This window comes from Ochotona curzoniae, unplaced genomic scaffold (genome assembly GCF_017591425.1).
Source record: "Ochotona curzoniae isolate NIBS_2020 unplaced genomic scaffold, NIBS_Ocur_1.0 contig_430, whole genome shotgun sequence".
Lineage (NCBI taxonomy): Eukaryota > Metazoa > Chordata > Mammalia > Lagomorpha > Ochotonidae > Ochotona > Ochotona curzoniae.
In genome coordinates, this window is record NW_024466219.1 from 23,250,997 (window position 1) to 23,265,428 (window position 14,432).

General features: G+C 38.1%; 1 protein-coding gene across 1 annotated transcript in view; it reads right to left on the bottom strand.

Annotated features, from left to right (window-relative positions):
- The window catches only part of USH2A (usherin), a 617,249-nt gene that overhangs the window by 224,575 nt on the left and 378,242 nt on the right, over window positions 1-14,432 (bottom strand). Inside the window, exons 38-39 of the mRNA XM_040985311.1 lie at window positions 4,496-4,646; window positions 3,825-3,967 (exon numbers count right to left, since the gene is read on the bottom strand). Coding sequence (XP_040841245.1) covers window positions 3,825-3,967; window positions 4,496-4,646 — 294 coding nt within the window. The remainder of the gene's footprint in view (window positions 1-3,824; window positions 3,968-4,495; window positions 4,647-14,432) is intronic.

The following is a 14,432-nucleotide window of genomic DNA, read 5'->3' on the forward strand; positions in this document are numbered from 1 at the left end:
ATACAGAATGCTAACGGCATTTGAAATATCACTCTGTAGGTAAGTTATGTCTTCTCATCTTTTACCATGCCTTACTCAAAATCCATGAATAATAAGGCTACTAACAAAATATCAAATGAATGGAAAAACTGTGTAAGTAAGCCACCAGAGTTAACTGCTTAAATCCCAGCAGTGTTAATATGCCTCTTAATAGTGGATGAGCATACAAAAGAGACATTTTTAAAACATTTAGAGACATCATCAAAATTTCAAAAATATGACAACTAGCTTATTTTGGATTAATGAAGCAGTACTTGGTTTGGTTTTTGATTTTGGGGAGGGAGCAAACTTTTTATTAGGAAACAAATTTAAGTTCATTAGTTGGTGTCACTATTTGTCTACATCATATATTGTCCATGAAAATGACTGAAATCACTAGATCTTTCATATACAACCTTATCACGTAGAAGACAAAGAATAAAACACTTTACTTGACTTTTATTGGTCTGACAAATCCACATTTTTTTAAGGAAAGGTTGATTAAAAAAACATTCCCTTTCTGCCAAATACAATTTCTAGATTTATAAACCATGCTTGAACAAATTATAAACAAGCGCAAGAGGCAAAAATAATAATATCAGGAGTGGCAGTTATTTCTCATTTGAAGATATCAAAAACTTGAGTTGCCAGGCAGGTAGGTGTCTTACTCACCATGCGCTCTCAAGCTCAACACAATCTTAATACATTTTTACAAACTTCAGATGAGAAAGGGCCTTGGGAAAGGTGAATGTTGTTTGTATTTATTTGGTTGCAAGCAGTCAACACTATACTGATCACATTAGCAGGAAAAAACATCTCTTACACATGTTTAACAGGATTTAAAACATCCATAGAAAATGTGCCTTATTTCTATTTGCCATTAACATACTAGATGTTTAAAAATGCATGTAACTGGGTACTGGTAACACAGTGATGTAAATAACAAATAATTTGAAAAAAAGTACCATTATTATTATTGTTGTTGCTATTTTGCTATCCAAGAGAATATCTCTTGCCATCTGAGCAATTGCTTCTCTGGCTGTCGCTCATTTCTTGCCTAGCTTTCTCTTTCCAATCTCAGCCGTGTCACAGGCTTGAAGAAAATCGCTGTCTTGAAATATCACACCAAAAATATTGTTATTCGTGACCTATTTTGGCACTGGGAAGTTTGAGTCTGTGGCTGCTGCAGAAAGGTGCCTGTTGATGCTATGGAATTCAGATATGGCCACGAGGTGACTTCCCTCCTTCAGTCTGTAAGATGATATGTGGAATTTCAACATTGAAAATTGCACTTTGCTGAGCAGGAGGTGCTGCTCAGGATCAAGTATGAAGTGTGACTGTGGCATGGAGCTGTCAGCATGGGTGCTTTTATACGCAGCGCTTTGTGGTCTTGACAGAGAAACTGCTTGTGCCCAATGCCAATCACACAGGACTTTGTCAACGCAATCGCATATCCTTTCCGAGATGGAATCCATCTCCACTGACATCTAAAGTACAAAGCGCACTGTCACCACGTCTCAGAGGGAGCTCGTGGTGCTACCTTCACCGGTAGGTCACGGGGGAGCTTCTGGCTCCTGACTGCTGTGCATCACAGCACCCACTCAGCGGAGGAAGGAGGAGTTCCCCAGCTCCATGGAAGGATTGGAAGAAAAGCTAAGGCAGAGTTTCTTGAGGTGATATCTGCTATGCATATCAAATAAAGTGTTACTAATTTTATGTGAGGAAAAAATGAAGGATTAATGTCCCCCTTTTCCAACATGGGTCTTTAAAAGTCATAAAGATGGCAGGGTAGACTAAAGTACTAAATGCATGAACTCTGTAAAGGAGATGGAAAGTTAAGTTTTCTGAACAAAGGATGCTATGCTAATTTACACTTGACAACATTCCTAGGTTTTTGGGTTTCTTTTTGATATTTATTTATTTTTATTGCAAAGGCAGATATACAGAGAGGAGGAGAGACAGTGAGGAAGATCTTCTATCCAATGATTCACTCCCCAAGTGGCTGAAACAGTACGGAGCTGAGCCAATCCAAAGCCAGGAGCCAGGAACCTCTTCCAGGTCTCCCACATGGGTGCAGGCCCAAGGCTTTAGGCCGTCCTCAGCTGCTTTCCCAGGCCACAAGCAGAAAGCTGGATGGGAAGTAGGGTTGCCAGGATTAGAACTGGCACCTTTTGGGGATCCTGGTGTGTTCAAGGTGAGGATTTTAGCTGCTAGGCTACAATGCCGGGCCCTGGATTTCTTTTAAAATATATTTCGTATCTTTCTTCCTGGAATGGAATGACCTCCATTCCATAAGGATGGTGGGCATAGTAATTGAGAAAATCCCATTGTATCCTATTCATTTATAAGTGAATAGAACTTTTAGTGGCAAGCAAAAAAAAAAAAGCAAAATAAATTCCCTCCTCATTCCCTCCAATCTAACACTCTCTTAAACCATCATTTCTGCAAGTGGTGGAATATTTATTTTTAGATGCCATCCAGGATGCTGTTGTCTCTAAGAAGGAACTGAAAACTTCAGATATGTTATAACTGTTGCTCCAACATTCTATGGCAAATGCGAGCACCTCGGTTCATAAAGCTGGATGTCCTGGGTGACCATGGCATCAGGCTCCCCAGAGGGCATGTAATGCTCCTTCCAAAGGCAGTGCCTCACTGCTTCTCGGGGCCTCGGATGCCATTTATTGGACGGTGCTGATAATTTACTGAATGGTACCTTTGAGACTAAAAACATTGCATTTGCCCTTGTAAAGCACCTAACTTGCTCCCAGGGAGTAATTATCAATTGGGAGAAATGGATGAAGTATTGTACATTATCACTCATAATGATTTTTCACAATAAAATAAACTTTAAAGAAAGCAGATTGCTCTAGTTCTGTCTCATTTAGCATCTTCAATAAAATCGTATTATTAGAAGTGCTATAGAAATAAAACAATTACTACACAAATGATTTGAGAGCTTGTACTTTTTGTATTAATAGCTAAACTTTTCAATGTCACCCTGGTCCTCATCGCACATAGAGCCAGAATGGCAACTGGCCAAGAGAACAACATCTCCCAAGAAGACTGTGATTAAAAGACTTGACAAGATTAACCCGAAAAACCTTGTTGTTTAAAGATACAGTGTCCTCATAACTCTCTGAGGCTTGATTTAATTTCCAACTTTTCTGAGAGTGTATGCTTCCATAGACATAATTTGTATAAAATCAAGCATAGTCAAGTGTTTCTCAGACACAACTCAGGGAAAACGCGTGTATCAAGCAGAACATTTTGTCGCAGCACTAGGGGACCAGCTGAATAAGACCATCCCCAATCCACCCTTCGTAATTCTCATAGAATCACCATTTTCCAACTACACTTCTTCATCCTAGAAGTTGTCTTTTGAGTATAAGTACAACAGACTCCATTTCAAGAAAATGAATGTGGATGCTCTTAAGTCCCTGTATGAATTGAGAGTTCCATTTCATTTCCCTCTGTTGACTGGGATTCTTCCAAAGCAGAGAACTCAGTTCAGAGCAGACGATGGAAACCATTTCCTCTCAGGACGCTAAAGAGCATCCTGTAGGACAGCATGGGAAGTCATGATAGAGTGTAAAGTGCTTCATCCTGTCTGGAATTTTATACTTCAAGCCCTGCTTTTTCTGCTTTCTAGAACGATCAGCTACTCTTACCCTCTCTGTTGCCCACCAAAAGTTTAGTGTTATGAAATGATGAGAAACAAGAGTCTAACTCATTTGCTTTGAAAAACTGAAGACATTTAAGACTCCTTAACATAAGACATTTGGCTGTGAATTGCTTAGAATACTCACTGTCCTCTGCGGTCATGAATGAAATCCAAGAGCTATGTGTACTGCCAAATCCATTGGAGGCAACCAACCGGAACTCATACCCTGTGTACGGCTGAAGATCTCTCACTTGAGAGCTTAAGGATGCAGAAGGAATCGAAAACAACCTATAGGGAGAAGAAATGTTAATATAGAAGCTTCCGATAGTCAAATAAAGGCAAATAAAATATTATTGAAAGAAATGTCCAGAATATAATCAACATACATTTAGGTATTTCATTGTCTCGAGGAATGCCCATTTTGAAAGTACTGGCCATTTGGCCAAGGATTTATAAGCCTGTGTTTTTGTGAGCTATAAATCCTACTAGTATTGAGACTGATTGTCCTGTACAATTTGTAAAATTAGTGTTATAATCTCTTAGTCACAGTGCAGACAACATTTTATTGGTTTCAGGCTCATGTTCATGAAAAATTTAGTGTGAACAAGTGTCACTCTGTTACTTCTGTAAGTGGAAAATGGATTATTTTCTGCAAAACAAATAGCTGCATTGAGTTTTTTCACTTATTTTTCTTTGAACTTCCAAAAGGTAACTCATACTTGCGTTACACGAGATTCGATCAAGTCCTTAAAAAAAAGTACATGTGTGAATTGCACAGCCCAGCTTATAGGAGAGCAGGCAAGGCAGAATGCTCACTCTAGCCATCCATTGGTGGAATTGGCAGGCCTCATCTGGAGTTGGTATCTGGGAGAGCCGGGAGCATTGTTACGCGCTGGTGTAGACCAGACAACCTGAAGACTGGTTGGAGTGGCAGATGAAAGCCTGGGAGGCAGCACGCCATCTGGAGCTGTCGAAAAACACAGATGAATTAGAGCAGAGAAAACTGTGGAGAACATATGCTGGATGGAGTTGAAATGCTCCATATACTGGAAAAACTGTTCCTCAGGATCAACAACGATGTTCAACATGGTCCATTTAATTTAACATTTTCATTTCTGAACTACTGTATTTCCTTATTGTTCACTGCATCACAATGGCATTGGTATTTTCAGGCTAAAGCCCCTCCCGCCCCCACCAAACAGCCAGACGGATTCATATTCAGCACATTCCCACCTGTACTTCCGTTTGTCTAATTGAAACCATGGAGGGAATTTAGTGAAGCAAGTATTAAAGAACCTTTCTAATTTAACTCTTGGTGTAACAGAAGCAGCCAATGAACAGTGAAGCAGTCCTGATTTTAGACCATACCCACCAACATCACCCATTGCCGTTTCAGCAACACCACCACACTTGAACTCTATTTACCTTGTTTTCTTGCTGAAGGAAGGGAAACTTGCCAACGTCATATTTTCTCAAGGGATAAGTACATGTAAGGAGTTGAAAATAGCATTTTTCAGCCTTAATTCTCATTCCTAAAAACACTAAATTTTTTTTTCCTAAAGTATTTTATATAGTGATCCATTTTCATATTTTCTTATTCAAATGAGTTGCATAATAGAGTATACATGGCCTACTTGATGTCATCTACCTGTAGACTATATTGGGATGTTCTAGAAGGCTTAGCAGGAATGAGTGAAACTGAGGTGTATACTGCTAAACTAACCTGGTATGAAGACTCTGGTTATCTAGTTAATTTTTCCAACCTATAAACTGTGGATGAGCCTATTAATATCGGTGTTTGTTCTGAAGCTGGATAGAAACTCAAAACAGAAATTAAGCAGAGCTCTGTCACTTTAGAAAATTCACCACTGACTGGGAACCCAGGCTTACACCTTGCAGGGTTGTTGTGAAGATCACAAGGCATTTAAATAACATGCTTTACTTGGGCTTGGTTACTGCAAGCTGAACTGTTTCCATTATCACTACTGCAGTGGGCTGATCTGAACTTCCCTTTGCACAACTCTTAACCTAACCTGTCCAGACACTTCTGATGGTTCCACTGTAAATTCCTAATGACCCCGGGTTACCTGAAACCATTGGTGAAGAAGGAAAAATGAAATGTATGAAAAAAATAAAATACTAACTTCAGTCTATTTTTAACATGTGATTTTGTGTATCGTATGTCTTCAATACATGCTTTTATTCAGGAGAAGTTACGTGTGGACAGTGAGGCTTTGAGTGACTAATGATGGGAGAGGAGGAGTCGGATTGCATGTTACTCCAATCTGTTGTAAAGGTTTTGAGTACAAACATTCATTCATTTTCCAAATAAACCTTTAGGGAAGCTTCCCTCTGGCCTAGACTCTGTCCTTCATATCAAAGCAATAGAGACCTGAGTAAAATAGTTGCTGCTTCTCCCCCTGCCCACCAGCATGTCTCCTCTCACCCACCCCACTGGAGTTTACCTTTAAGCAGAAGGAGCTGGCAAAAAAAAATGATATGTCGATATGTCAAAGGATATGACACAGCAGTAAGCACTTTGGAGAAAATTAAGTGATGGGGGGATGGAAAGTGAAAAAGAACACACAATTTTAGGTGTTAGGTAATCATTTGGATTAGGCAGGAAGATTGCAGAAAATACAAGTGGCTAGGACACATATGAGCAGAGACAGCAATGTCATGGGGGCTATGATCATTTTGGGGGGAGAACAGTCCAGCCAGACAGCTCAGTAAATGGGAAGCGGTAGAAGGGGAAAGCTTGGTGTGTTGAGACAGTAGAAAGGTCTGCATGTGGCTGGTTGTGTGTGTGTGTGTGTGTGTGTGAGAGAGAGAGAGAGAGAGAGAGAGAGAGAGAGAGAGAGAGAAAGAGAGAGTGAGTGCAGGTCATAAGTGAAACCAGATGGAGAATCAGGGTCCACATCTTGAGAAGCCTTGTGAGTCCCAGAAAGGTCTTTGCATTAGCAATGGGTGGGAGTCATGTTAGGGTTGGATAAAAGTAAATGCTGTGATCTTGTTCTAAACCTGTGCTAATGGGAGTCAATGGTGGAGGGTGGGCATTTTGCCAGGCAAAGGAGTCAAAATGGTGCCAGTTTTTGCACCCCACATTTTTGGGTGAACGGTGGTGTCATGACCAAAGCAAGGAGAAACAGGTTAATGGAGGACTGAGAGTTGTTTTGCCCATGTGACTTGTAAATGGTCAATCATCCATTAATATAGCTGTGAATCTTTGATTTGCAAGGCCATTTACTGCTGAAGATTTTAAAAGTGATATTATATTTGGGAATACAAACAGTTGTAATAATGCTGATTTCTTAGTGGAAGTATTTTTAATTGAGGTGTAGTAAGTATATAGATATAAAAATGGGCAAAAATTAAACTGGATGTTATGAGTTTACAATATATAAAACCACAGCTTCATTTAATCTTTATGTCTAGCTTTCTACAATAAAGAATATAGTGTAATTGACAGTCCAAATTCTGAAAGGAAATCAGTTCTGACAGTTAGTATAAAAAGTCTCTAATGCACACCAAAATATTAATTTTAAATTATTTTATTTTATTGATTTGAAAGTAGAGACAGAGAGGAAACTAAGAGAGATGGACAGAGATTTGGGGCATAAACAAAGAAAAAGAGAGATCTTCCATGTATTGATTCAATTCTGCACTGAATATAGGAGCTGGGACTTGATCAGGTAAAAGCCAGAAATAGGAGATTCCATCCTTGTCTCCTGTGAGGATGGCAGGGACCCAAGCACCTGAGCCATCACCTGCTGCCTCCCAGGGTTCACATTCTTGGGAAGCTGGGAAGCAGTCCCTGGATTCAAGTCCAGGGGCTCTGATGTGGGATGGATTTCCTAAGTGACAGCTTAACTGCTGAGCCAAATGCCTGCCCCATGCCCATCCCTCTTGTTCTTCTAGCTGTGTTACAACACTGCCTAACCACACTAATAACAAAGCAGAGGGTCATCCTAAAGCAGGCTCTCTATCATAGGATACCATAGACCCTCTTCTGCATGGTTACAAAACAATACACAGTCAAATGCGTCCTACCTTCACTCTACAACATTAAAGGATATTTTTGAAAAGAATGATCACTTGCAGTTGATGATGTGTATCTGTGACTTATTCTGTATGCTTTCACTAACACGGGATTCTGGAAACCTTTCTTTCCCCTCTCTTTAACCCCTTTTATCTTAGATCAACTCCCTGGAGGCTCCTTAGCACCACAGCAGTAACCTGGACTCAGCCATAATTCCACCCCTGGTTTTCACTGAAGAGCCCTGTATCTATCAGTGTGATATATTGTCTCCAAGATGCTCTGTTGCTCAAAAAGCTTCTCTCAAGTTTCATATGACCCTCACGGGGCAAACACTCCACAGACAACCTCCTGAATCAACACATCTACATGGCAACTAGCTAAAAACAGTTCCCTCGAGCTATAAATCCAACAGAAAGGGGTATTTAACAAAATGCCAAATTTAACCTTATTTCTAAGGTAAAATTAATACATTAAGCAATAAATTAAATCACTGACCAATGAGTATACTAGTCTAGACAGCATATTTTTAAATACATGAATCTATTAGACTTTTCAGTGATGTTCACTTGTGGAATATCCTCTACAAAATAAAGAAAACAGGTGATGGCTTTTGTATGTCTCAAAGCTTCATACAGATTCATAGAACTCCAAAAAGCAGAAGGGCTTTCCCCACATACAGTTGATGACTACCAACACATGAAACCAGAAGAAGATTTCAGGGGAAAAAATGTTCATTGTACTTCCAACTTCACCAGTTTCGCTGCACATCACTTCAACTGGTCAATATTGCACTGTGTTTTGCATGGATATTCAATAAAAAGCTGTGCTAAAACATGAAAGTAGTCTTTCACATTCTGTCTTAAATTCAGTTCTGTAATAAGAAAACCAAATATCAAAGCACATGTTTTTTTTTTCTGCTTGTGGAAAAGGGCAGAATAGGTGAAGCAAAGTGTAACAGAATTTATTTTATATGGGATATGTAGTGCATGATGCAAATGATTATAAACAAGAGAGTACACACAGCACAAAACAGGTGGTAATGTCTCAGAAGATAGGAGCTCTCTTTTAGGGATTTTGCCTCTTTTCATCACTATTTTTAAATTTATATGCAATGAACAGATTTCACATTTCACCTGTACCTTCCTTTATGATTTGCAGTAGTACTAACTTGAGACCCTAGGAGATGGTTCAGTTGGTTTAATCATGATCTGAAACTCACTCCAATGCCTTGTGCTCCCACCAACTTTGTCTTTGTTCACTCCTTTCGTAAGTTATAATTTTGTTGGGCTCATTTAGAAGTTTTCTGTCCACCTGTAACTACCTCCTTGCTTCAAAGATCTGATTTGTAATACCCTCATTTAGGTATCTTTTATAACATAGGGGTAACATAGATTATACATATGGACACACTTCCGTACTATATCACAGGCGAGCCTGGCACATATTCAAAAGCCTGGTATTACACATTTCCCTATCATTTTCTGACAGAGTTACATATGAACAAGGATTTCAAATTCTAGTTTCCAGAATGGAATATTAAAGTTCAGACACATATACGGAGTCATTGAGTCATGAACAAATTGAAAACAGAAGGCAAGACTCAATTTTCAGTCACTAAACCATATGTCATTTAAAAAGATATTAATTATGAGGAATATGCAGATGTGCTAACAAATGGACAGTCAACCTTGAGCCCAAGGATGCACAGACAGAGCTGTGAGAATAGTAACAAGCAGGTTAAAACAGATTGAACACTCTCAAAACCATCTCTCCCCTAAGAGCTAACTTTCTGAACACATATTGTGTATCAAGTTCTTCAAATAATTATTTCTAATCCTCAGACTGACACTCCAAAATTGCAGTGTTATCTCTATGTAATATACAGAAAAAAGTAAGGCTCAAAGAAATCAAATATTTCATCTCAAATCACACAACTGGTTACTGGCAGTGTGAGAATTCAGTTTGGGATTCTGTTAGGTTCAAAGTCAATGTGCTCTTAATTCTGCAATATGAAACCACTGGTTATTTCTACAATGTAGAAATACATGTAAAAGGAAGCCACTTGTAATGTTAAACTTATACATTTCAATGAAGATTGAATCTATTTCATGCACAGGTCATATGTTTACATAATACTTTCAGAGCTTACTTCTTTGTCACAGCAGGGACCCTCTCTCCTTCCAATTCCACAAGGAATCTTACATATGGGCACCAGTGTCAACTTGCCAATTCCCAGGATTTAATAAAGGGGTTCAGAAATTCAGGGAAAAGAAAAAGGGAGAAATAGTCATGTTAGTAAGAGAAATAGGTTTTTAAAATGTAACATCTGCAGGTATGTCACTAAATTGATCTTTTTTTAAAAAAGATTTATGTATTTTTATTGGAAAGTCAGATATACAGAGAGGAGGCAAGACAGAAGGATCTCACATCCATTGATGAGTTCCCCAGGTGACCACCACAGGTGGAGCTGAGCTGATCCAAAGCTAAGAGCCAGGAGTTTCTTTCCGGGTTTCCCATGCAGGGGCAGGGTCCCAAGGATTTTGGCCATCCTCAACTGCTTTCCTGGGCTACAAACAGGGAACTGGAAGGGAAGTGGGGCTGCTGGGACATGAACCAGTGCCCATATTGGATCCTGGCATATGAAAAGTGAGGACTTCAGCCATTAGGCTTATGCATAGGTCCTGCATAGATCTTTGGCCAAGGGGTGTATAAGAATAAAGCAAGTATCTTCAAGTTATATGACACATAGTTTAAATGTCATTAGCTTGACTCTTGTCTAACAATATCTCACACAGGCAACTCCTTGGTTTCTACTTCTTTATACCAGTGACACAGAAACAGTTACTTTACCAGTTTCTCTATCACAGTATTGGATGAGGACCACCCAGCGATAAGCAACATCACTGGAAAACTTTCTCATGTAGAACTAAAGAGTGCTTTTACTTCTATAAAACTTATGGTTAGCTTTTTCCCCATGTTAGGTCCCTCTGAAAGTCAAATGAGAATTAACTACGATGTGGCAGGCATAAAATGAGATTATTTTGGGCAAAACAAGCATACGGTTGGACACACACAAACACTGCAGTCATTAGGATCTTATCTAAGCTCCACTAATCCCCATCCTATTCATAGGATAGAAACTCAGGTCATTTTAAGCACTTCCCTTCTTCTCCACCAAAATTTTCCAAATCAGATTAAACATCTCTTCTGCCCCCAACTAGTTTCCAAATAATACAAGATCTTAACCATCGTCTAGCCTTCTTGTACTGAAGGATGCTTAGGTATCTGGAATCAGAAGGCATTGCTTTCCTCCCTGCAGATGATGCAGCTTCTTGCTAAGCTTCTTAATTTTGGCCTGCCTTTTATTGGAGTTATCAAATTCATTGGTTTTGACCATATAGCTGATTGCAAGTCTAACAGGTAAAAGGGCCTGATGCATTCAAACTACCTACTACACAAATTCAAGACACTTGGTTTATTTTGAAATGAGTTTGTGGTCAAATATTCACTTGGTCGCACACTCATAGACAAGTTATATTTACAAAGCATGTCAGTTGGGGTAAGAGTTGTGGCCTAGAGAGTAAATTGCCTCCTATAACACCAGCATCCTATATGAGTACAGGTTTGTGACCTGGCAACTCAATTTTCAATCCAGCTCCTTGCTAAAGTGCCTGGGAAAGAGCAGATGATGGCTCAAGTGCTTGGGGCCTGAACCTGTAATGGGAATCATGGAACAACCTCCTAGTTTCTGGCTTTGGTCTGGCTCCACCTCCTCCATCCAGTCCCCCGCCAGTTTGGCTATTTGAGGAACAAACTAGTATATGAAAGATCTCTTTCTCTGCTTCTTTCCCATCCACCTTTTTTCTGCAATTTTTAAAAAATAAATAAACAACTAAATAAGTCTTTTAAAATGTCCATTTCTCTAGCAACAATACTGTTCCAGGTTTGATTTCATTGAATTTCAGTTAATTTCTGTGAATCAACTCCAACAGCTGTTTATGAGTTGAGAGGCAGACAGAGTGCCTGCTGTGATAAAGAAACAGTACATAGCTAGTTTTAAGGGAACGCTGAAAAAGTCATTAAGGATAGTGCTCAACATGGAATTGCATTTGGAAGATGTCCTGTACAAAACAGATAGATGGATCAATGAAAAAGAATGGGTAGATAGAGAGATTGGTAAAAGGAAGATCTGCAGAATGTAGTGTTTCACCTATGATTCTAACGATTGTTAGGATCCAGATTGGATTTCCTACTTGCAAATAAATTACAAGGAAAGTTGAGTAAGTTTTCAACATACAAGAGATTTGACACTTAGAAGCAATGTCAAATTAAATCTGAAATACAGCTTTAGGACATGTTCATTTTACTATCTAGCTCCCTCTTTGTGTTCGTTTTATTCATGTGAAAAGTTGGTTTGGAAAAGGCTAAGCAGCTGTCTGGTGTCAATAATTAGTACATGGTCATCTAAAGTGTTACACAAGTTGTTTTTGTTTCTAAGACCAGAGGCCATGTCTTAACACCAAGCTGAACCTCAAATTTCAGTCTAGCCATTCTTTTTCACCAAAATACACTAGTTATGCTAACGTAAGCTATTTGAAAACCCAGATCTTCTCTTTATTTTTGTAGATTTTAGAGCACCTTACAAAGTTCGTTGTTCATTAAACAAATGACAAAACTCAGAACTAAATGAAACTCCTATTTAAAGTACACATTTTTTCTAATTGCTAATATGTTTATAATGGAAACATTGAAAGTTGTTGAAAAGAAAAATCATCCATAATTTTAGTAATCATAGATAGACATGGTTAAGATCTCTTCTTCATGCAAATGTATATGTAACAAAATTAAGCTGAATATTAAGCTATTTAAAAAAATTCATTTGTTAATATATGATGAGAATTTCCAATACCACTAAATGCTTTTAGTAATACAACTTTCAAAAATTGCATGTGTTTTTACAGATGTAAAACATTCACTTGTGAAAGCTGACATTGATATTGGTTAGCTATTTGATCTTGGTTAACTATTATAAGTAATTCCTTGAGTATTTTAATAAATGCATCTTTGGTATGCATTTTAACACGTTAAAAGAATACTTAAGAATAACATCTTATTATTAGTTGAGAAGCTTGTCTAAGGAATGTTGAATTCACATCTCTATTTCTGATACATGCAGTCCAAGTCCTAGTTTCCTGATCAACATGAGTATTTTATATGCATATACATATTTTGTGTGCTTACATAAGTTTATTATATGCTACAACTATACCATTAGATAAAACCATTTATCACACATATATAGCATAATTGTATATAATTTAATTCATATGACAGCATTTGTTGATTCATTAAATATTTAAGTCATCTATAATATTTTTGATAATGTTTTCTGATCCCTGGGAATATAACAGTCAACACATTCAAATTGTTTTGATCAAGAATGGAAAGCTCACCGATGAAAATAAAATCTTAAGCAGATGTATGCTCAACACAAGCTTTGGAAACAGTTCGCATAATCATAGCGAATGAGGTGGACAGTGGAAGGGAGAAATTGCATAAATTATTTGGAGGTGGAGCACGAGTGTGGATGCAAGAGAAAGACATAGAAAACTTGACTCCTAAATTTCTGGTCTGGTCACCTGAGAGGTCACTCCATTTTTCTGAGCATTGTGTCTCAACAGAGAGGCACATGTCATGGGCAAGAATTAAGAATTTTGTTGGCTCTGAAATGCCTAGCCTATTTTAAGAAGGCTGTTGCATTTATGGACTTATAGCTCATAAGAGTGTTTGGAGCTGAGTATACAGGTAAGAAATATGTCAGTCTATTGAAAATGATTAAAGCCAAAAGACTGGTTATGGTAAAAGTTAAAATATGTGTATTGGGCATTTCACATTTCTAGGCTTCTAAAATAGTTATCCATGCATTTTGTTCAACTAAAACTACTTAGATCTGATAACTTTTTAAAAAATTATATAATCCTCAACATCTCGTAACTTTGCCACTTTCATATTGCAGTTTAACTCACATCTTTAATTTTATTAACCTTATTGTCTTGTTAACAGCCTCTTGTATTTTTAAAAATAGCTTATTTTATTTAGATGTGATAAGCAAATCTGTAAATTTGTAAGAACCAATTCAGCTGGATTCAAATCCTGATTGTGTTGTAGATCAAATGTTTGTTTCCTCACTAATAAATGGAGAAACATGATCCACACTTCACAGAGTGGAAAGGGTTAAGCATATTAATATAACAATAGTTACACAACATACTGCATGTATCATAGAGTAAGTGCATCTGATAAGAACCTGTATGTGCCATTGTTATGGTCTTGAATGGGAGTATAGCTCGGGGGGGGGGGGTAGAGCATTTGACTGAACTGCTATTAAAATCCAGCAAATGTCTTCAGGTCCACAGTGTTACTTTACAGAAAGTTAGTGACCATGAGCATGCCTAACCATACCATTCCTGCCTGGAAGCAGAGTGGTGTTCTCTGCTTTATTTCTATCAGCTAGCTTACAGAAGCTTAAATACCAATCTGTAATGTAGTAACTATTCGGAAAGAAGCAACACATGTGTAAGGTTGCAAGTGAAAACACAACAAAAAGTTATGAGGAACTGTTGAGATAGAGGTGTGAAGAAATCTCTTTCTAAAATCTCTCTACCAGTGTGCATGTGTTTTGCAGTTTTTTCTTTCCTTGTCAAGGTACCTTGG